This window comes from Rhinoraja longicauda, chromosome 40 (assembly GCF_053455715.1).
Source record: "Rhinoraja longicauda isolate Sanriku21f chromosome 40, sRhiLon1.1, whole genome shotgun sequence".
NCBI classification, from domain to species: domain Eukaryota; kingdom Metazoa; phylum Chordata; class Chondrichthyes; order Rajiformes; family Arhynchobatidae; genus Rhinoraja; species Rhinoraja longicauda.
The window spans coordinates 14,155,469-14,180,240 of NC_135992.1; the positions used below are offsets into that span (position 1 = coordinate 14,155,469).

Consider the following 24,772-nt stretch of genomic DNA (forward strand, 5'->3'; position numbering starts at 1 on the left):
CGTTCATTAGCAGAAAATAGTAAGCATTGACATGTTGTGATGAGCACAACATAAGTTTATCTTTGCCATTGGGCAGATAAAAGTGCTCCAGAGCCAAAATATTTTTTTGATTACTGACCTGGCAGATTAGCTGAGTTGCCACAGATTAAGGGTGGAATGTTGGACCTTGTGATCTGCGTGGTTCAAAACTGCACTTGAGTCATAAGGCGAGTTGTTTATGCCACTGTAAAAATCACGCACCCACCTCAGTGGCTCACTGATAATCATGCTTTGTATTGCTGTGTGAAATGAGCTCACTGTTGGTACAGTGACAGATCATGACGTTTAATACTTGCAAATATGCAGATAAGCACCCAGTTGGAAAAGGGCCGGCGATGGATACATTGGCTCTTGTCACGGAAGTGGCTGCCTATTTACTCTCTAGATTATTCGTGAACAAAAGCTTCTTGTATGAAATCCCTGGAATGTAGTTAATCACCCCAAGACCTGATGGATGTGTGTATGTTACTTTTTTTCAAAAAGGGGAATTAAAACAATGCATTGTGTTTAAGATGGCAGATGAAGCTTATTTTAGCATACCTGTCAAAATAAGCCTTTCACTTTCTACAGTGGGATATGAAATTAATTATTGATTTTCCTCCTACAATTCAATTGTAGGAGCAAATTCTACAATTGCTCCTTAGTTTATGACTTCTTTTGAATACTCTAACCAAGGCCCTATCTGCAAGTGTACTATTCTGCAACTACATGGGGTAAGTAATCATCAGATCTTTGAGCACCAACTCTGGAGGGAATTGCCAGTATTTTAGTTTTCTATTTACTAGCTTTTCAGAGTGTGAAAGAATGTAGACACCACTTCAGAGTTCTGCTGAATACCTACAAGAATAGTGGATTACATTATAAACATGATTACACATTTAACCTCTGGAATTTGGCCTGGCAGGTGATGGCACTGTGGAAGGAAGGGACCCACCTGTTAGATGGACTGAATCAAAGAGGTCCTTCTGCAGTTGTACAGGGCCCTAGTGAGACCGCACCTGGTGTACTGTGTGCAGTTTTGGTCTCCAAATTTGAGGAAGGATATTCTTGCTATTGAGAGAGTGCAGCGTAGGTTTACTAGGTTAATTCCCAGAATGGCGGGACTGTCATATGTTGAAAGACTGGAGCGACTAGGCTTGTATACACTGGAATCTAGAAGGATGAGAGGAGATCTTATCGAAACGTATAAGATTATTAAGGGGTTAGACACGTTAGAGGCAGGAAACATGTTCCCAATGTTGGGGGAGTCCAGAACAAGGGGCCACAGTTTAAGAATAAGGGGTAGGCCATTTAGAACTGAGATGAGGAAAAACGTTTTCAGTCAGAGTTGTGAATCTGTGGAATTCTCTGCCTCAGAAGGCAGTGGAGGCCAATTCTCTGAATGCATTCAAGAGAGAGCTAGATAGAACTCTTAAGGATAGCGGAGTCGGGATATGGGGAGAAGGCAGGAACGGGGTACTGATTGAGAATGATCACATTGAATGGCGGTGCTGGCTCGAAGGGCCGAATGGCCTCCTCCTGCTCCTATTGTCTATTGTCTATCAGATCACTGTAGCTTAAAGACTTAAAGAGACTTGATCGGATAGATACAGGGATGATCTATTTTTTTTTAAATCCTCTCCTGTGTTCACTCATTACTAGCCATACTCCCATGTCCTGCCCCTCCCCTCTTCCAGCTTTCTTTCCCACCCCCTCCCCATTACTCAGTCTGAAGAAGGGTCCTGACCCAAAATGTCACCTATCCATATTCTCCAGCAATGCTGCCGAACCTGCTGAGTTACTCCAGCATTTTATGTCTTTCTTTGCTCACTCTTATCTCTGGTTGGGGAGTTTAGAACCAGGGACCCAGTCCAAATTCAGGGATGGACCATTGAGGGGTGGGATAAGAAGAAATTTCTTCACCCAAAATGTGGCCATTTTGTAGACTTCTCCACCTGAGAGGACTGTGGAGTCATAGTCACCCTGACGTGAGAGGACGCTGGCGTTGAGTATTCGCCGCTTTTCCGTCAGGATAGTTTGTCTGTTTGTTTCTATGTTAATTGTTTTTGTAAAGCGCTTTGAGCATGTGATAAGGCGCTATATAAAATAAATGTATTATTATTATTATTATAGTCACAGAGTGATACAGTGTAGAAACAGGCCATTCGGCCCAACTTGCCCACACCGGCCAACATGTCCCAGCTACACTAGTCCCATCTGCCTGCGTTTGGTCCATATCCCTCCAAACCTGTCCTATCCATGTACCTGTCTAACTGTTTCTTAAATGTTGGATAGTCCCTGCTTCATCTACCTCCTCTGGCAGCTTGTTTCATACACCCACCACCCTTTGTGTGAAAAAGTTACCCCTCAGATTCCTATTAAATCTTTTCCTCTTCTCCGTAAACCTATGACCTATGGAGGTGCAATATGTTTGAGAGGGAGTGAGTGTGTGGCAGCTTTTTGGTTAATCGGAGAAATAGAGTTATATGGGGTTAACGCAGGAGAAGTGTGCAGCCATGACCCTATCAAATGGAATAGCAGGTGAGTTGGGCTGATACTCACCGGATTCTCTTTTACAGGGTGTATTAATGGCCATTCGTCCACATATAACGTACAAACACTATCCAGCTGTACCATTTGTTTATGGAACTGTGCACTTCCAAACTTGGATTTGATCTGCAGGGTATTTTTAGCTCATGTAAAATGCTGGTGACATCATCAGAGTGCAGTAGTGGTCAATAAATTAAGAGTCTTGCCAGAATCTTAGAATTTAATTCCCTTACCGTAACTCTGGTTTCATCTCTTTCTGACTATTTGTACAAACACATTTATCAGGCAGTATTGTATTTCTTTTGCGGAGAATTTCTGTTGTATGGCTATCGTTTGTGTTTAAATGCAACATGATTGAGCATATATATAGTTAAGTTCAGTAAGTTCTGTAACAAATTGAGAATGAGCGTGGGAAGTGACTGGTTTTGATCGTTCATTTAACAGGACAGTGTTTGCTGAATAAAAACAAGTTCCCCCACAATTTACAAGGCTCCTTTTTTAATTTGTGTGAGGCTAGTTTTTGATATTAAATGTAAAACTTTGAGCCAGGTAGTGGTGAGGAACTCAGGACTGAAGAGCAAAGTTGCCTCAGTTGCAGTTTCATTCCTTTTTGGTGATCAGCTATTACACCCTTGGGGAGTATGGGGAGCGCACGTCTTTAAAAGGCACGGGACCTAAGTCGAAGGATAAGAGTCTATGTTACAATAGGCAACCAGACGACAAAAGAGTAAACTATTTTAAGGGCTGTAAAATTGAGCCTCAAATTGACCATCAGCTGAGGAAGCTGTCAGAATTGGGGCAGAAAACATTGAGTTTAATTTCTTGTGGCTCTAAATGGCTGGGGCTGGCACACTGGTGCAGCTGATAGATCTGCTGCCTCACAGTGCCAGGGACCCGGGTTCCATCTTGACCTCCGTTCCTGTCGGTGTGGAGTTTGCACGCTCACCGTGGATTTTCTTCAAGTTCTCCGGTTTCCTCCCGCATCCCAAAGACGTGCGGATTTGTCGGTTAATTAGTCGTGTGTAAGGAGCGGATGAGAAAGTGGGATAACATGGAACTAGCCCGGAGGGGTGATTGATGGTCAGCATAGACACGGTGGGCCGAAGGGCCTGTTCCCATGCTGTATCTCCAAACTGAGCTAAATGCACAGGGCAACAGGTGAGAAGGTCTACTTGAGTTTGGGTGCATAGATGTTTGAGTTCAGACAATGCTCCCCTTAGTCAAACAGAAATTCAGTGAGGGCTGCACAACCGATGAGAAGATTACAGTTGATTACCGTTGATTTCAGTCTGCTCCTGTCCTTGGTTGAAAAGACAATTGATTTATTTTCATGTCAGTAGCCACATCTCTGTGGTACAAGGGGCAAATATGGAAACCCCATCCAGTAAGAACTTAGTCAATGCCTTAAACTGGCAGCCAGACGTTTCACAGTGAGTATAATTGAAGTTACGAGGAAGAAAAGATATTTGTTAAATGTTCGTTTGATGCCAGATCTTATCTATTTTTGGGTAGAAAGGGCATTGTTTACAGTGTGCCATGTTTACATATTCTGTGGTGCTGCAGCAAGAAAGAATTTCATTGTTCTATCTGGGACATCTATATACAAAAACTCTGTTCCTAAACTACAGCCAAAACGGTACACGATAGCGTGACAATTTCAGGCCCACCTTACTCACCGTCGTCCCTTTGGTGCTAATGGAAGAAGTTTCATTGAAATCGGTGTTATATTTTAAAAGTCATTCACATTTTAAAGTTTAAATCTATTTCCTAGGGAGGGGGGAGGTGGAGAGGAGGGAGGATAAGGGGGATTGAAGTGGGGAGAGGGGAGGGGGGGGAGAGGTTTGTGTCCACTTGGTCTAGTATGGCAGTAAAACACTCTTGACTCGATTGAAGGGGGTGGAGGTAGAAGATAGGAATGTTCGGTGAACTTTTGTAACTTTGTCGGAAGATTAGCGCATTGCGCATGTTGTGCCCTTGTTTAAAAAAGTTCTAAAAGTAAACCTAGCAATTATAGACCTATTAGTTTGACGTCTGTGGTGGGAAAATTAATGGAAAAGATACTTGGGGACAATATATATAATTATTTGGATAATCAAGGCCTGATTAGAAACAGTCAACATGGATTTGTGCCTGGAAGGTCATGTTTGACTAATCTTCTTGAATTTTTTGAAGAGGTTACCAGGGAAATTGATAAGGGTAAGGCTGTGGATGTTGTCTATATGGACTTTAGTAAGGCATTTGACAAGGTTCCACATGGAAGGTTGATTAAGAAGGTTAAATCGTTGGGTATTAATAGTGAGGTTGCAAGATGGATTCAACAATGGCTGAATGGGAGATACCAGAGGGTAACGGTTGACAATTGTATGTCAGGTTGGAAGCCAGTGTCTAGTGGAGTACCCCAAGGATCTGTGTTGGCTCCACTGTTGTTTGTCATTTACATTAATGATCTGGATGATGGTGTGGCAAATTGGATTAGTAAATATGCAGATGATACTAAGATAGGTGGAGTAGTTGATAGTGAGGTAGATTTTCAAAGTCTACAGAGAGACTTGGGCCTTTTGGAAGGGTGGGCTAAAAGATGGCAGATGGAGTTTAATGCTGATAAGTGTGAGGTGCTGCATTTTGGTAGGACAAATCAAAATAGGACGTACAGGGTAAATGGTAGGGAATTGAGGAATGCAGTGGAACAGAGGGATCTGGGAATAACTGTGCATTGTTCCCTGAAGGTGGAATCTCATGTGGATAGGGTGATGAAGAAGGCGTTTGGTATGCTTGCCTTTATAAATCAGAGCATCGAGTATAGAAGTTGGGATGTAATGTTAAAATTGTACAGGGCATTGGTGAGGCCGAATCTGGAGTATGGTGTGCAGTTCTGGTCGCCAAATTATAGGAAGGATGTCGACAAAATGGAGAGGGTACAGAGGAGATTTACTAGAATGTTGCCTGGGTTTCAGCACTTAGGCTACAGAGAGAGGTTGAACAGGTTGGGTCTTTATTCTTTGGAGCGTAGAAGGTTGAGGGGGGACTTGATAGAGGTTTTTTAAATTTTGAGAGGGACGGACAGAGTTGACGTGGGTAGGCTTTTCCCTTTGAGAGTGGGGAAGATTCCAACAAGGGGACATAGCTTCAGAATTGAGGGACAAAGGTTTAGGGGTAACATGAGGGGGAACTTCTTTACTCAGAGGGTGGTGGCTGTATGGAATGGGCTTCCGGTGGAAGTGGTGGAGGCTGGCTCGATTTTATTATTTAAGAGTAAATTGGATAGGTATATGGATAGGAGGGGATTAGAGGGTTATGGTCTGAGTGCAGGTAGATGAGACTAGGTCAAGGAGAATGGTCGGCGTGGACTGGTAGGGCCGGACAGGCCTGTTTCCATGCTGTAGTTATATGTTATATGTTTGTCGGTGCCAGAAACGTGGCGACTTGTGTACTGCCCAAGTGAGGTCTGCTGTTTGATTTTACCGGGTTGCATGCAAAACAAGGCATTTCACCTACAGGTACATTTGACAATAAAGTATCACTGGGAAAAAAAAAGTTGGAGCAACAACAGTGTTATTTTAAAGACACAGCGGGCCTCTAAATGAAGGCACTGTGATGCAATTTTTAGTTTTGGATTTCTGACCTATTCCAGTGGGCTATCTGATCCACCACATCTCTCTGAAACTGGAGAGCACAATCTTTTTAAACTCCAGCAAATACATCCCTAACTGTAATCAGTCTTCATGCAACCTCAGCGTAGCTATTTATTTCAAAACCAATATTGCAGGGTTGCCTGTTTTTGACTTCCTTTTTATAGTGCTGGCTACGAGTGGTAGAATACATTTCAAGGCACTCGTGCAGTCTTGGCACTGTATACTAAAACTCTCGTTTTATATACTAAAACTCGTTTGTTTGTTTGTTCCTGAACTACAGCCGAAACAGTACACGATAGCGCGACAATTTTAGGCCCACCTAACTCACCGTCATCCCTTTGGTGCTAATGGAAGAAGTTTCATTGAAATCGGTGTTGTATTTTAAAAAGTTATTCACATTTTAAAGTTTAAATCTATCTCCTAGGGGGGAGGGAGGGGTGGGGAGGAGGGAGGATAACGGGGGGTTGTGGGGGATGGAGTGGGAGGGGGGGGAGAGGAGGGAGTGGGGGAGGAGAGGGTGCTGCACCAATGCTGGAGAGGTTTCGGCCCAACAGGTCCACTTGGTCTAGTACACCCTAAAACTCTGCCCCCCCCCCCCTCTTCCATTTTATAATGGATGTTGCCAGCTCTGGTAGCTCTGGTCAGTAGGCTGCTCTTATTGGAAGAGGCAGATGGTGATTCTATCAAACTGAAACAGATTCCCGTTTTCATTGTGGGCATGTGTGTGCAGAATCACGAGCGTATTTTTAAATTGCTTTTTCCTCCCCTTAGCAAGCGATCATAGTTCCCTTTAGTTTTATTAATGCTCATCTACCTGTGTTCAGAATTACTGAAATGTTTAGCCTCTCCTTTTTCCTTGTGGTAGTGATTCCCATCAAGCAATATGTAGCTCGATTAACGTCTTCATAGATAATGTGTGTGATTGAATATGGGTACGTTGTGGTTCACGGGTCCGGGGGATTTGCAGCAGAATTTATGCATGACATAACAGGGTATATGCACTTTACAATAAAAAAATGAAACGTTCACAATCTCCAGTCAGTCATAACTCCAGAGCTACCGATGGTGGCTTTGTAGTTAATGCATGGCTGTCAACTTGCATATAACCAGCTCCCTCAAATGACAGCGTGACAAGAACATTTTCTATGTTTCTAAAATGCTGCAGTAACAGCATCTCTGGAGAAAATGGATAGGTGAACGTTTGGGTTTGGGACCCTTCTTCAGATTACACCAAGTCTGAAGAATGGTCCCAACCCAAAAAGGTCACCAATCCATTTTCTCCAAAGATGCGTGGGTTTTCTCCGAGATCTTCGGTTTCCTCCCACACTCCAAAGATGTACAGGTATGTAGGTTAATTGGCTGGGTAAATGTAAAAATTGTCCCTAGTGGGTGTAGGATAGTGTTAATGTACGGGGATCACTGGGCGGCACGGACTTGGAGGGCCGAAAAGGCCTGTTTCCGGCTGTAGATATATGATATGATATGATATGATATGCCGCCTGATCTGCTGAGTTATTCCAGTATTGTGTCTTTCTTTGACTAACCCGTTGTTATCCATTAAGGATGTATCTCATCAGGTCGTCCATGGAGAGTAAGTGACTGTTGTGCATTAGGACTTTCAGTTCTGCAAAGAAGCTTGGTGAATAGGGTAAGAGCATGTAGAATTTGGGAAATACAAGCGAGTTTGAGATTTAATAACACCTCAGTAAGGATCAGTAGGTCATTTTTCAAGTTGGCAGGCGGTGACTAATAGGGTCGTGCAGGGACCCAATGATTCACAATTTCTAACAATGATCTGGAGAATATAATATTTTCAATTTTGCTGATAACGTGACATGAAGTGGGAATGTGAATGATGAGGAGGAAACAGGGATGTGGACAAGTTGCGTGAATGGAAAAGTATGTGGCAGATATGGAGTACACCACGGAAAATGAGGTTGTATACGAGTAGAATGAAGGCAGAAACACTGATAATATAAATGGGAAGATGTTGACTTTTCAACAAGGCCTTGATGTCCCTGCACATGTCGCAGAAAGCTAATCAGTCTGAAGAAGGGTCTCGATCCAAAACGTCACCCATTCCCTCTCTCCCGAGATGCTGCCTGACCCGCTGAGTTACTCCAGCATTTTGTGTCTACCTTCGCAGAAAGCTAACGTCCCCGAATGCTAACTTGCTGTTTTAGGAAAAAAATAGTATTTTTTCCTTTATGGCTAGAATATTTGAGTGTAGTGGTGAAGACATCTTAATGTTGCAAAGGGCCCTGGTGAGACCCCAAATTTGGTCTCTTTACTAAACCAAAGGGATATGATATACATGCTGCAGAAAACAAATGCAGCAAATTTTCACCCAAACGAGTTTCTGGTATGGACTATCATGAGGAAAAATGAGTGGACCTGTATTTTAAAAAAAGGGGAGATTACTGTTCAAACATAAGGAATCTTTTAGACTTTAGAGATACAGTGCAGAAACAGGCACTTCGACCCACGGAATCCGTGCCAACGAACGATCACCCTGTACACTAACACTATCCTACACATTGTGGACAATTTTACACCATGCCAATTAACCTACAAACCTATACGTCTTTGGAGTGTGGGAGGAAACCGGAGCACCCAGGGAAAACCCACGTGGTCATGGGGAGAACGTACCAACTCTGTACAGACAGCACTCGTAGTCAGGACCGAAACCATATCTTTGGCGATGTAAGGCAGCAACTCTACTGTTGCGCCACCTTGCCGCCCAATTCTTAGAAGGCTTGACAAGGTGGATGAGGGTAGATGTTTGTAACTGCAGGTTACAGTGTCATTGTGGGAGAGAACATTTAGAACTGAACTGAGGAGAAATTTCCTTGGAGGATTGGAAGCTCTGTCGTGGACTAGTTCAAAATAGATATTGATAGATTTCTTAATGTTAAAGGAATTGGGAGATAAGGTAGGAATGTTATTTTTTCCTGAAGTAGGAAAGCAGCATGTTCTTGTTGAATGCCGATCGTGGGCCGAATGGTCTTGCTTCTTCTTCTTGCGTTTGAGGCAGCAGAAGTTATGAATCTGCTTCTGCTGTCTCTGTTTGTTGTCATTCACCTGACTGAGGTCAGTTGACAGGGCTCACCACGGGGAGGTCGACAACGTGAGCCCCAATGGTCTTGCCATGCCATTTTGCATGTACTCGTGTGCACTGGTTCCTCCTCAGGAAAGTGGTGCATTTCAAGAAAACATTGAACAAAAATTTAGAAATCAAAAAGGGTGAGTGAAATGCATTAAGGGAATTTGGATAAAAGCACAGAGTTCGTGCAGTTCATTGTAGCAAGAAATTGCTTCATAAATCAAATATTGTTTACCCGTGCAGATGGTGGCATTGCAGAAGGTGCATAAATCAAATGCTGATAATCTAAAACTGATGTTTGTTGGGAGAAGTATTGCCACATTGGGAGAAGATCCACGTGGAGGTTTTCTTGGTTTTTTTTCTCTTGTTTATTTTAAATTGAAATTTAATGGCCTACCCATCCTCTTAGTATTCCTGTCTCGACCAAGGTGGTCTGATTTTTCAGGTATAAAACAATGATAAATATTCATATGTTATATGGCTACACGCTGAATGTTAACAGCATTTTATATATTCGGCATGATTGAGATGTGAATATTGTGTAGGAAGGAACTGCAGATGCTGGTTTAAACCAAAGTTAGACACAAAAAGCTGGAGTAACAATTAACATAGATCAATATTTACATCTTGAAGATAGACACAAAAAGCTGGAGTAACTCAGCGGTTCTGGCAGCATCTCTGGAGAGAAGGAATGGGTGACGTTTTGGGTCTTGATCTGAAACATCACCCATTCCTTCTTTCCAGAGATGCTGCCTGACTGCTGAGTTACTCCAGCATTTTGTGTCCATCTTCGAGATGTGAATATTGATCTATGTTAATTGTTGGCCTTGGGTTGTTGCATTCGGCTTGCTGACGGTATCTACCCATTTGGACAAACTCATAATTCTTGTACTGGTCTTTCTCACTCCCGTCTTCATTCATGAACCTCTTTTTAAATGATGTAATATTATTTTCATCTCAGTAAATGATAAATTATTATTTCTGTCTCCATTAAGTTAACTTAATTTTGGTTCCCCATAGCTCATCCAAAGATCTTGCCTCCTACATCAGGGTACTTCCACTGATACCAATTTGAGTACCTTGCCCCAAACATCTCTGTTAGGGTGAGTTCATACTCTCCTTTTGAGGTAATGATGAAATAATCTGTCATCTTCAGTAGATGCAAATGCACATTATTCTCTATATGTATGTGTGTATGTATATGTGTGTGTGTGTGTATTTATATATATATAGGCGCACGCACACATTGTGTTATGTGGCCAGTTATAACAGTGCTTTTTTTTTTCTTGGTGTTCTGCAGCACATCATGTTTTGGAAGTTTGACCTTCACACAACATCGCACATTGACACGCTTCTAGAACGTGAGGATGTCACGCTCTTCGAGCTCATGGAAGAGGAGGACATCCTTCAGGAGTGCAAGGCCAATAACCGCAAACTGGTGGAGTTTTTAACACGGCTGCAAAACATGGAGGCACTTGTCACCTGCATCACAGTGGAACCATCAGAAGATATGGATGAGAAAGTTCGATACAAGTAAGGGTTTGTTATACATGGTTATACTTCAGATGTTTTGTACAACATTTCTCCAGTGATCTTGCAATATTTAACATTGGTTTATAAGAGGTATTCCTTTATTTGAGTTTGAAGAAAGGTTTGGACCCGAAACGTCACCGATTCCTTTTTCCCCAGAGATGCTGCAAGTAGCATTCCTTTAAGTTTGAAGAAGGGTTCTGACCCGAAACGTAACCTATTCCTTTTCTCCAGATATGCTGCCTGACCTGCTGAGTTAATACACCACTTTTTTATCTATCTTTGGCATAAACCAGCACTGGCAGTTCCTTCTTGCCTTTATTTAATCTTTCTTACCTGTCCTGAGACGTTTCAAAGTGAAGTACACATCAACACGTTCGGCGACTATTTTTCAATGATTGGTCTGTAATTTGTAACTGTACAATTGTGTCATCACTGATCTCAATCGCTTCTGCTGCAGTGTTCACGAGTGCACTTCAGAGATGTGCTGATAAACACTGAATATGGCACTTGAATGAGATATTTTCATCTCCCAGCCGGTGCTTTCACCACTGTTTTAAGTATGCTTTGTTGATACCACAGAGCGTAGATCATATCTTGAGCTTCCGTAGTCTGTCAGATACACTGGAGGCAATCCTGAGCAATAAGATGAAGAGCGTAATTATTTTTCTTCCCAGTTTGCAAGATTTATTTGCCACTTGAACTGGGACGACGGGGAAGATTATGGAATTGTGGCTATCTGCAAAAATGAATCTTTATAAACGTTTTTATCTGTAAACTCTTTAATTTCCGTTTCGGCTTCTTGAAGTTATCTGGCTGCATCTTCTTTGCCCTTTATGCCTAACTTCAAATTAGCACTTGCATTTAGATACAAGGAACTGCAGATGCTCACTACCAAAAAAAGGCACAAAGTGCTCTAGTAACTCAGCGGGTCAGGTCAATAAACAATAGGTGCAGGAGGAGGCCATTTGGCCCTTCACGCAAACACTACCATTCACTGTGATCATGGCTGATCATCCACAATCAGTACCCCATTCCTGCCTTCTCCCCATATCCCTTGACTCTGCTATCTTTAAGAGCTCTATTTAACACTCTTAAAAGCATCCAGAGAATTGGCCTCCACTGCCTTCTGAGGCAGAGATTACACCTCTGGTGAGCGTGGATTGGTGACGTTTTGGCTCGGGTGAAGAAAGGTCCTGGCATGAAACATCACCTGTACATGTTCTCCAGAGAGGCAGCCTGACTCGCTGAGCTGCTCCAGTACTTTGTATTGCTTACATGTGTTTGAATGTTTTTCTTTTTGACCAGCAATTTTCTCCACACCAACTTCCTTTTCATCTCCCTTAGAACTTGTGGATTGCTTGAGATTGTTTATATCTTCCCCGAGCTTGCTGGAATTTCCTTTGGGTTTTTGGGAGGAGACAGATACATTAGAGGCATTTAAGAAGCTTTTGGGTAGGCATGTGGATTTGGAGGGGTACGGATCACATGCAGGCAGAGGAGATTAATTTAGTGGCATATATGTTTGGTACATGCATTGTGGGCTAAAGGGCCTGTACCTGCACTGTTCTATGGTCGATAAATACTAGCACCTGCAGGATGTGTAGGAAAATAACTGCAGATGCTGGTACAAATCGAAGGCATTTATTCACAAAATGCTGGAGTAACTCAGCAGGTCAGGCAGCATCTCAGGAGAGAAGGAATGGGTGACGTTTCGGGTCGAGACCCTTCTTCAGACTGATGTCAGGGGGGCGGGACAAGGAAGGATATACATAGAAACATAGAAAATAGGTGCAGGAGTAGGCCATTCGGCCCTTCGAGCCTGGACCGCCATTCAATATGATCATGGCTGATCATCCAGTTCAGTAGCCTGTACCTGCCTTCTCTCCATACCCCCTGATCCCTTTAGCAAAAAGGGCCACATCTAACTCCTTCTTAAATATAGCCAATGAACTGGCCTCAACTACCTTCTGTGGCAGAGAATTCCACAGACTCACCACTCTCCGTGTGAAGAAATGTTTTCTCATCTCGGTCCTAAAAGACTTCCCCCTTATCCTTAAGCTGTGACCCCTGGTTCTGGACTCCCCCAACATCGGGAACAATCTTCCCGCATCTAGCCTCTCCAACCCCTTAAGAATTTTATATGTTTCTATAAGATCCCCCCTCAGTCTTCTAAATTCCAGCGAGTACAAGCCCAGTCTATCCAGTCTTTCCTCATATGTAAGTCCCGCCATCCCAGGGATCAATCTGGTGAACCTTCTCTGTACTCCCTCTAAGGCAAGAACGTCTTTCCTCAGGTTAGGAGACCAAAACTGCACACAATACTCCAGGTGCGGTCTCACCAAGGCCCTGTACAACTGCAGCAGAACCTCCCTGCTCCTAAACTCGAATCCTCTTGCTATGAATGCCAACATACCATTCGCTTTCTTCACTGCCTGCTGCACCTGCATGCTTGCTTTCAATGACTGGTGCACCATGACACCCAGGTCACGTTGCATCTCCCCTTCTCCCAATCGGTCACCATTCAAGTAATACTCTGCTTTCCTGTTCTTGCCGCCAAAGTGGATAACCTCACATTTATCCACATTATATTGCATCTGCCATGCATTTGCCCACTCGCCTAATCTATCCAAGTCACTCTGCAGCCTCCTAGCATCCTCCTCGCAGCTAACACTGGCACCCAGCTTCGTGTCATCCGCAAACTTAGAGATGTTGCATTCAATTCCCTCGTCCAAATCATTAATATACACTAAATAACTGGGGTCCCAGCACTGAGACTTGCGGTACCCCACTAGTCACTGCCTGCCATTCCGAAAAGGACCCGTTTATTCCTACTCTTTGCTTCCTGTCTGCCAACCAATTTTCTATCCACCTCAACACTGAACCCTCAATACCTTGTCGAAGGCCTTCTGAAAGTCCAGATATAACACATCGTTGTCGAAGGCCTTCTGAAAGTCCAGATATAGGTGGAGACAGGAAGATAGAGGGGGAAGGGAAGAGAGGGAGAGAGGAGCTATCTAAAGTTGGAGAAGTCAATGTTCATACCGCTGGGCTGCAAGCTGCCCAAGCGAAATATGAGGTGCTGTTCCTCCAATTTCCGGTGGGCCTCATTATGGCATTGGAGGAGGCCCATGACAGAAAGGTCAGACTGGGAGTGGGAGGGGGAGTTGAAGTGCTCAGCCACCGAGAGATGAGGTTGGTTAAGGCGGACTGAGCGAAGGTGTTGAGCGAAATGATCGCCGAGACCCTGACCATGACCCCACCGACGAACACCAAACCTTAATTATCAACACCCTCACGGACCTCACCATTTCCGGACAGGTGACTTTTCGGGTCGGGATCTAATTTGGAATGTGGTCTATTTCCCATCTCCTCACTGTTCAAGGCGCTGCTTAATTATAAAACGTCTGTAATAACTAATTGAACTTAAGATGGTAACTGAATTGATGATATTTCTGGCTTATGTTGACGATAGTAGGCTGGCAGTAGATTTGTTTTTGAACAGCTTTGATAATATGTTTATCTCCCTGCCTCTTTACTTTCCAATGCTGCTCACCCCCTCATCCCCCCAGCACGTCATCCTTCAATTATGAAATGAAGCAATCAGAGTGACTTATTTTGATTTCAATGCTGAAATATGCTATAATAAGACTTTGTTTTCCTTGGTTTCTATCTGAATAATCAAAAATGATGCATATTGGATTTGCTATTTATTCTCTGGTTGAACACAATTAAATAGATTAATCTGAATCATTGTGTTCTATTTTGTACATGTATTGAATAATTATTATATGCTGCAATTTTCCATATTTTTTATTTTCTCTCCATGTTTGTAGTCCCAGATTGTGTACAATCTGAAGAAGGGTCTCGACCCGAAACGTCACCCATTCCTTCTCTCCAGAGATGCTGCCTGACCCGCTGAGTTACTCCAGCATTTTGTGAATAAATACTCCAGATTGTGTACTGTTCCCATTCCCTAGTGGAGGAATTTGACAATTCGGGTGCTTTTTGCCCTGAGTCAATAGTATAGTACATGGGCACCCTGCCTTTAGGTTACCACCAATTCACTTTAGGGTTTACCATAGCCAAGGTCACCTGTTCACATTGAGCATTTAGACATATCTATCGGGAGTAGCACATCTTGTTTGTTCGAGATCCTTTGAGTCTGAAAAAAGGTCTCGACCCGAAAAGTCACCCATTCCTTCTCTCCAGAGATGCTGCCTCTCCCGCTGAGTTACTCCAGCATTTTGTACCTATCTTAGGTTTAAACCAGCATCTGCAGTTCCTTCCTACACATCTTGTTTGATGCCGACTAAAACATCACAATGTGGAATTCATTGCCACAGACCTCCCTGTGGGGCCCAAGACATTTTTAAGGCACAGATTGTTAGGTTCTTGATTAGAAAGGGAGTCAAAGGTTAAGGGGAGAAGGCAAGTGAATGGGGTTGAGAGGGAAAAATTGATTGGTCATGATTGAATGGCGGAGTAGACTTGATGGGCTGAATGGTCTAATTCTGCTCCCATGTCTTAAGCTTTTAAAAGGAGAAAAAAATGTTCCATCTCTTTGACACCCTTGTCCTAGTTGTTCATGACTAGGACTTCCAATACAGAAAATCTACCCATTTGTAATACTTTTTGAGTATCTTTACTTCCTGATCATGTTGACAAATAGAGAAGCCTTTTTATATGCAACAGGATATTATAAACAACAAACCTATACTTAGCCAAGCCGGCTGAGGCTTTGAAAATCAAAGTGCACCAGAGGGCTGTCTGTGCCTTTGTGTGGCATTGTGTTAATTATTTATATAAATAACAAACACAATACCAGGTCAGGGATTTTTCTGGCAATGCTGTCATTTATTATCCAACCCCTTTTTGCCCCAGAACTGAAGGAGCAAGTAAAAATCATTGCGTCAGGATTCAACCTGCTTCATGGGAGAGTGATTGTGTCGCTTAGCACATGGAGTAGATGATAAGACAGGTGACTTAAAGCTATTCAGAGGTAGTTTCTAAGTTGGAGAGGGGGGATTTAGTTAGATAGTTCTATTGAATCAAGATTAAGCAGTTAATGACAGGGCAATCAGTAACGCACTTGTAAACAAAGGCTGAATGGATGGAACAAAGGGATTCTGGGGAATGAAGCGCTGTATGATAAAGAGAGTGAGTCAAATGCTTGTGAGGATATGTGGATAAAAATATTAAATTCCCTGTTTCTAAACTAAGAGCTTGGTGAGAGTGGGATGTGGTGCAAGTTAGAAATGTGGGGCAGTTTTTTGGTTAACTTTGTTTGATGAATGAATTAATACTTTATTGTGACCATTCACAGTGAAATTCTTTGCTTGCATACGCAAGGTATGCAAATATTCGCCACATAACAGGCGCTGACAAACTTACAAAGTATTCCGCACAGAGTCTGAAGAAGGGTCTCGACCCGAAACGTCACCCATTTCGTCTCTCCAGAGATGTTGCCTGACTCGCTGAGTTACTCCAGCATTTTGTGTCTACCTTGTTTACAGAGAGAGTCAGGTTGGAAATGTAAGAAAATAACTGCAGATGATGGTACAAATCGAAGTTATTTATGCACAAAATGCTGGAGTAACTCAGCAGGTCAGGCAGCATCTCAGGAGAGAAGGAATGGGTGACGTTTCGGGTCGAGACCCTTCCTCAGACTGATGAGTCAGGTTGGAGATTGAAATAATAATCTGGAGCTTGCCATCTTTCTTCTGCCCGCTCCCGTTGGGAGTTTGATAAAGAAACTTGAAAGCGCGCACCACCATACTCTGAAATAGCTTCTTCCCCTCTAATATCAGGCTACGGAACAATCCTTCCATAAGCCAGGGTAGTGTCTGATTCACTTCTACCCCATTGCAGACATTGGACTTTGTCTCTGGATCTGATGCGCTACAACGCTGGGAACTATATTCTGCACTCTGTATCTTTTCCTTTGCTCAACCTATTGTACTGGAGTTTGGTTTGATTGTATTTATGTACAGTATTATATTTGATTGGAAGGCTTGCAAAACAAAACTTTTCACAGTACCTCGGTATACTTGATGATAATAATAAATCTAAACCTTTGTGATCGCTGGTCGGCACGGACTCGCTGGGCCGAAGGGCCTGTATCCATGCTGTATCTCTAAATTAAACGAAACTCAACAAGTTGTTTGCCAGTTATCCAAAGAGTATCTCCTGGTGTTAAAGCAAATTTAGGACATATCTCCAATAATCTGAAGAGCAAAATGAGATTTAATGCTTGGGATATCTGATCTGATTAACTTGAACGGAGCGTTTTTAATTGAGGATATTGTGTTGCTAGATTTTGCTCACTAATGATGTGTTATTGCTGTTAAAAAAAAATCTTTCGTATTTTTGATGAGAGGAATTAAAATCTAGAATTGACAGTTTTATAATTCTTTTATAAATAGCTTTATAATTTGGATATGAGGTGCCAGCGCGAAGATTTCTTGGCTTGGCTACATCACCATTATAGCACAGTAAAAGTACTCATCCCTCCGAGCTTCTCTAGAGGGGTTGTTTCAATGTTTTGGCATTGCAGCCTCAGCTGAGAATCCTTTAACTGCAGATACTGGAAATCTGAAACAAAAGCTGAACGTTGCTGGAAAAACTCAGCAGGTCATGTAGCATTGGTGCAAAGGGAAATGGGGTTGATGTCATTGGGTATTTTTAACGGAGATTGATAGGTTCCCAATTAGTAAATGTCAAACGTTAAAGGGAGAAGGCAGGAAAATGGGGTTGAGAGGGAAAAGTAGATCAACGATGATCGAATGGCGCGGAGCATTCCCGATGGGCCGAATGGCCTAATTCCGTTCCTACGTCCTATGGTCTAATGTTTTGGATTGAAGGGTCTGACCTGAAACATAAGCCTCTTCTGTCTTTCTTGTCCTAACAATTCAATCTCTGTCCCCACCTCTGAGAATTTCTGTGAGGACCAGTCCCAGTGTGCTATTTTCGTACCTTCACAGCTCAAATTGAAATTGCCATTTAAATGCAAAGCTCTTCGTTGCACAGTGGGCCAACACAACCACTCTGCATCTCCTTCCTCGGTCTACCCCGTCTGCTCTCAGAGGTCCTTTAGTTCCTTGTGGACATTCTCTGGTGAACCTAGTTTGTAAGTAGGAAGTTGAGAAATATTATTGTACTGAACTTATTGTACTCGAGGGAGCCCCCTCCACTGACATCAGTCTGAAGAAGGGTCTCGACCCGAAACCTCACCCATTCCTTCTCCCCAGAGATGCTGCCTGACCCGCTGAGTTACTCCACCATTTTGTGATTTTTGTGCCTGCTATTGTACTGAACTTTGATGGGCTGTCTTATTATGTGCATTAAGTTGCCCTTAGATTTGCACTTATGAGTAATACTGTGTGGAAACAGGCCCTTTGGCCCAACTTGCTCACACCGTTCATGTCCCATCTATGCTAGTCCCACCTGCTTGCATTTGGCTCGTATTCCTCTAAACCTGTCTATCCATGTACCTGTCTAAATGTTTCTTAAACTTTGGGATAGTCCCTGCCTCAGCTACCACTTCCATGCACCAACTACCCTTTGCATGGAACAAGTTACCCCTCGGATTTCTATTAAATATTTCCCCCCTCACCTTAAACCTATGTCCTCTGGTTCTCGATTTCCCATACTCTGGGCAAAAGACTCTTTGCGTCTGCCCGATCTATTCCTCTCATGATTTTGTACACCTCTTTATGATCACCCCTTGCTGAGAAGAGTAAAATTGCATTGCATAATCCTCAACGAAGCAACAAATAATAAAATCCCAGGCATTAAAACTGTTCATCTAAATAACTTGAACGATCGAAACTTAATTATAAATGGGCATGATTATAGACTGTGATCCCAAAAAGCTAGTTAAAAATCCTGCAACAAAAGATTGGATTTTAGATTTGCAGAGAAAGAAATGACAATTTACATTGAATTTTGTTTACCGCGTGTCATTTCCCCCCACAGGAGATTTCAATTTGTGTATTAATGTTACAACAGAAAAGAATGATGCTTCTGGAGTTGACACGATAGCAATCGTAATATTTCATTTGTTGGCAATTTTCTATCTAGGTCAGATGATTATGCATTTGAGCAGTACACCAAGGATTCAGCTCCTAATCCGCAGGGAGCCACGCTGAAAAAAAGCTGAATTTGTTATAAGTCCCATTTGCATGCTTGTTCGTGCGAACTAGTCTGACATTCATGCATCAAATGATGGAGCTGAGAGTTCTTGTGGCGTATCGGCCCTTCCTCCTTCACTATTTCCCACCAAATAGAAATGTGAGCGGGTTCTTCCGGTGACTGTTGTTGGATTTTCAAGCAGATTGGGATTCAGATGCCTGGGCTGCAGGGAGAGGTTGTTGATGATGATACCTCATTGTCACTCGTACCTAGCTAGACGCAGTGAAATTCTTTGTTTTTACTTACAAAGTACACAAAAGACCTGCTACAAAGGTGCCGACAAAGTTACTTCGTGCAGACAGCACCCGTAGTGAGGATTGAACCCAGGTCTCTGGTGCTGAAAGGCTCTACCGGGGCGCTCTAAGGCAACAGCTCTACCGCTGAGCCAAAGCGCCATCCCTAAGTCAAGAAGACTTTCCAAAATTTCCAGACAATAATAAAATGTACAAATCTATTTTCAGTTGGATAATTATTGGACAGGAAACTTCTCAGCTTCAACGAGTTGCTATTTGATCTTGGTCAGTGTGAGGTATCTATTCGGGCTTCAGTTTAACATGTGGAGCAGATTGCTAAGGTAGAGCAGACACCCGGGGTGATGGGGAATAACTGGTACAGAGAAGGGACGAGCGTGGCAAGTAGCAGTGTGCATGAGGCAAAGGAAGAGTGGGCATCAGCCGCATAATGCTCACAAGCGGGGATCTCAACTAACCGGTTCATAGCCGGATCTCAGTTAAATAGTGTTACATAGAAATTACGTTGCTACGCGCTTGACCTTTCATGCCCAAATGTTGGTTATTGGTAATCTCCAATGGCAAAACCCAACATCACACCAAAAGGGAAAGGAGGCGGGGTGACATTGTTAATCAAGGAAGGCAAGGAGCAGTGCAGAGTCGTGATATAAAGGCAGTGTAGTGTGCGATAAATAGGTTTGGGTTGAAATTGTGAGGGAAGAAAGGCATGCTTAGGAGTGGTCTACAAGCACCTAAAATGTGACTTCTCAATACGTCAAAGCACAAATGGTGAGCTATCAAGGGCACGTTTGAAGGGAAATGCAATTGTCATGGAAGATTTTAATTATAGATTGGATGAACCAGATCGGCACGGTAATGCAGAAGAAGCAGCAATGAACTGCAGAAGCTGGCATTTTGCTTTTGTACCCGACCTGTTCTCTGAGATGCTGCCTGACCCGCAGAGTGACTCCAGCACTTTGTGTATTTTTATTGTCGGGGAAGACTGTGTGGACTGTGAGCACGGCACTGACGGTGGGGCGGGACAGTGCATCCGCAACCCGGTTCTCCATACCCTCTACGTAGCGGATTGAAGTGGTAAACTCAGACACAAACGCCAGCTGCTGCTGGGCGGACCATGGGTCAGAAACCTAGGCGAGAGCGAAGGTGAGAGGTTGGTCCGTATTCGCGGTGAACAACCGACCCTCCAAAAGGCAGCGGAGGTGGCGTACAGCCAAGTGCAGGGCGAGGAGCTGGCGATCGAAGGCACTGTAATTGCGTTGAGCATTAGTCAGATGACGGCTGGAAAAGCCCAATGCCCGCCAGCACCCGTCCACCAGCTGCTCCAACGCTGCACCAACTGCTGACTCTGAGGCGTCCACAGTGAGGGCGGTCAGGACGTCCTCACGGGGATGGTCAAGCATCATAGCGCGAGCCAGAGCCTCCTTTGCACCGTCAAACGCCGCCACCGCCTCGTCAGTCCACTGAAGGCCCTTCCGCTTACCCGTCAACAGGCGAAACAGCGGACGCATGATCCTGGCTGCGGATGGAGCGGAACGGTGGTAAAAGGCCACCATCCCAACAAATACTTGCAGACCACGCACTGTTGACGGGCGGGGAAAGCGGCGCACAGCGTCGACCTTGTCCTGCGAGGTCACGCGGTGGCCGAGGAAGTCGATGGTGGAGACCCCAAAACGGCACTTGTCGGCATTAATGGCCAAGCCGTGCTCACTGAGCCGTTGGCAGAGCTGACGAAGGTGCACGCAGTGTTCCCGTCGCGAGCGGCTAGCCACCAAGATGTCGTCCAGGTATACGAAAACAAAACTGAGGCCGCGGCATACACCGTCCATGAGGCGTTGAAACGCCTGCGGGCGTTCTTAAGTCCGAAGGGCATCAGTAAGAATTCGTAAAGGCCAAAGGGCGGGAAAGATGGTGTCAAGCTGGAAATGGTACAGAGATGATTTACCAGGACTAGAGGGTGTGAGCTATCGGGAGAGGTTGAGTAGGCTGGGTCTCTATTCCATGGAGTGTAGGAGGATGAGGGGAGATCTTATTGCGGTGCACAAAATCATGAGAGGAATAGATTGGGTAAATGCACAGAGTCTTTTACCTAGAGTAGGGGAATCGAGGACCAGAGGACATAAGTTCAATAGACAATAGGTGCAGGAGTAGGCCATTCAGCCCTTCGAGCCAGCACCGCCATTCAATGCGATCATGGCTGATCACTCTCAATCAGTACCCCGTTCCTGCCTTCTCCCCATACCCCCTCACTCCGCTATCCTTAAGAGCTCTATCCAGCTCTCTCTTGAAAGCATCCAACGAACTGGCCTCCACTGCCTTCTGAGGCAGAGAATTCCACACCTTCACCACCCTCTGACTCACTCCAAAGACGTACAGGTATGTAGGTTAATTGGCTGGGTAAATGTAAAAATTGTCCCTAGTGGGTGTAGGATAGTGTTAATGTACGGGGATCACTGGGCGGCACGGACTTGGAGGGCCGAAAAGGCCTGTTTCCGGCTGTAGATATATGATATGATATGATATGATATGAAGAGGAAAAGATTAAATAGAAATCCGAGGGGTAACCTTTTCACACAGAGGGTGGTGGGTGCATGGAACAAGTTGCCAGAGGAGGTAGTTGAGGCTGGGACTATCCCTTTGTTTAAGAAACAGTTGGACAGGTACATGGATAGGACAGGTTTGGTGGATTATGGACCAAGTGCAGGCAAGTGGGACTAGGGTAGCTGGTCACACGGTGTGGGCGAGTCGGGCCGAAGGGCCTGTTTCCACACTGTCTCGAAGGTATTTATTCGAATGGGTGAAGAAGGGTCTCGACCCGAAACGTCACCCATTCCTTCTCTCCTGAGATGCTGCCCGACCTGCTGAGTTACTCCAGCATTTTGTGAATAAATACCTTCGATTTGTACCAGCATCTGCAGTTATTTTCTTATAAATCTATATCTCGATGACCCTATGGGGATCTTGTTGGAATCTGGTGGATACATACTTTCACAGGCTTTCTTCATTTTACAATTGGGTGCAGTATGGTTAAGGCAGCCCGTGACACGGTGTGGAGAAGCCGCTCACCACATTTGATCTTTATTGGCTCTGACCTTTGCTCTCGTGCTCAACAAGCACTCAAAGTCTACTCTGCAAGTAATGTTTGCAACATGCGGAGAGTGTCTGTCACAGCAGTGCAATGAAAACGTTATTTAAAAATATGCACGCCCCATCGTTTCCAGCCCACGAGGCCCTCGATGCATGGCCACCCCTGCACTGTTGGTGTGTTTTACGTAATACCGTGCGGTCAGCTGAAGTGGAAGTGCCAGGTGCAGATACTAAATAAATTAGGAACTATTCCTCTTCCATTTGCCACGAACAAAAATGTTAACATTTCATCTCACTGGTGAGTTAAACAGAAGATAGACACACAAAGCTGGAGAAACTCAGTGGGACAGGACAGGCAGCGTCTCTGGAGAGAAGGAATGGGTGACGTTTCGGGTCGAGACCCTTCCTCAAAAGTCACCCATTCCTTCTCTCCAGAGATACTGCCTGTCCCGCTGAGTTACTCCTGCTTTTTGTGTCTATCTTCTGTTTAAACCAGCATCTGCAGTTCCTTCCCACAGCTGCTTGCTCACTCTTGCTATCTCTCAGCATGCTTCTCGTGAGAGGATGCTTGCTCTCCCACACAATAGCTATCTTGATTGCAGCGAGTGTTGTTGGTATTGTCTTTCTGAAGGGCATGAATGAGGATGCTGAAATCTTTGTAAAGTTTCAAATTCATCGGGTCAGTTGATACGGTTAGCAAACGGGAGCATTGGAAACCAGTGTGAGTGAGCCAATCAGTTCCTCGCGATTGCTCTGCCACTCACAGGTCTTTTATTTTAGCGGCTCGAACTGCACATCGAAGTCCACCTACACCGTACTGCCTTGGAAGAGCAGCCAACATAATCAAAGACTTGGGTGATGTTTCGGGTCGAGACCCTTCTTCAGACCCGAAATGTCACCCGTTCCTTCTATCCAGAGATGCATGCGTGTCCCGCTGAGCTACTCCAACATTCTGTGGGGTTTTTTTTTTGTAAACCAGCATCTGCAGTTCCTTCCTACACATAATCAAAGACTTGTCCCATCTCGGTCATTCCTCATAGAAAATAGGTGCAGGTGTAGGCCATTCGGCCCTTCGAGACTGCACCGCCATTCAATTTGATCATGGCTGATCATCCAACTCAGTATCCCAGTTGAGTTGGGATACCTGCCTTCTCTCCATACCCCCGGATCCCTTTAGCCATAAGGGCCACATCTAACTCCCTCTTAAATATAGCCTATGAACTGGCCTCAACTACCTTCTGTGGCAGAGAATTCCACAGATTCACCACTCTCTGTGTGAAAAAAAGTTCTCATCTTGGTCCTAAAAGACTTCACCCTTATCCTTAAACTGTGACCCCTTGTTCTGGACTTCCCCAACATCAGGAACAATCTTCCTGCATCTAGTCTGTCCAACCCCTTAAGAATTTTGCAAGTTTCTATAAGATCCCCCCTCAATCTTCTAAATTCCAGCGAGTACAAGCCGAGTCTATCCAGTCTTTCTTCATATGAAAGTTCTGCCATCCCAGGAATCAATCTGGTGAACCTTCTCTGTACTCCCTCTATGGCAAGAATGTCTTTCCTCAGAATAGGAGACCAAAATTGTACGCAATACTCCAGGTGTGGTCTCACCAATGCCCTGTACAACTGCAGCAGAACCTCCCTGCTCCTATACTCAAATCCCCTCGCTATGAATGCCAACATACCATTCGCTTTCTTCACTGCCTGCTGCACCTGCATGCCTACTTTCAATGACTGGTGTACCACGACACCCAGGTTTCGTTGCATCTCCCCTTCTCCTAATCGGCCACCATTCAGATAATATAAGAAAATAACTGCAGATGCTGGTACAAATCGATTTATTCACAAAATGCTGGAGTAACTCAGCAGGTCAGGCAGCATCTCGGGAAAGAAGGAATGGGTGACGTTTCAGGTCGAGACCCTTCTTCAGATTGATGTCGGGAGCGGGACAAAGGAAGGATATAGGTGGAGACAGGAAGATAGAGGGAGATCTGGGAAGGAGGAGGGGAAGGGAGGGACAGAGGAACTATCTAAAGTTGGAGAAGTCGATGTTCATACCACTGGGCTGCAAACTGCCCAGGCGAAATATGAGGTGCTGTTCCTCCAATTTCCGGTGGGCCTCACTATGGCACTGGAGGAGGCCCATGACAGAAAGGTCAGACTGGGAATGGGAGGGGGAGTTGAAGTGCTTGGCCACCGGTAGATCAGTTTGGTTAATGTGGACTGAGCGCAGGTGTTGAGCGAAGCGATCGCCGAGCCTGCGTTTGGTCTCGCCGATGTAAATAAGTTGACATCTAGAGTAGCGGATGCAATAGATGAGGTTGGAGGAGGTGCAGGTGAACCTTTGTCTCACCTGGAAAGACTGTTCGGGTCCTTGGATGGAGTTGAGGGGGGAGGTAAAGGGACAGGTGTTG

At 44.3% G+C, this 24,772-nt stretch overlaps 1 protein-coding gene across 1 annotated transcript in view; it reads left to right on the forward strand.

Moving 5' to 3' along the window:
- The window catches only part of LOC144611596 (serine/threonine-protein phosphatase 6 regulatory subunit 3-like), a 116,740-nt gene that overhangs the window by 25,464 nt on the left and 66,504 nt on the right, over nt 1–24,772 (forward strand). The window contains exon 2 of the mRNA XM_078430792.1: nt 10,604–10,836. Within this exon, the coding sequence (XP_078286918.1) occupies nt 10,610–10,836 (227 nt within the window). The 5' untranslated portion in view covers nt 10,604–10,609. The remainder of the gene's footprint in view (nt 1–10,603; nt 10,837–24,772) is intronic.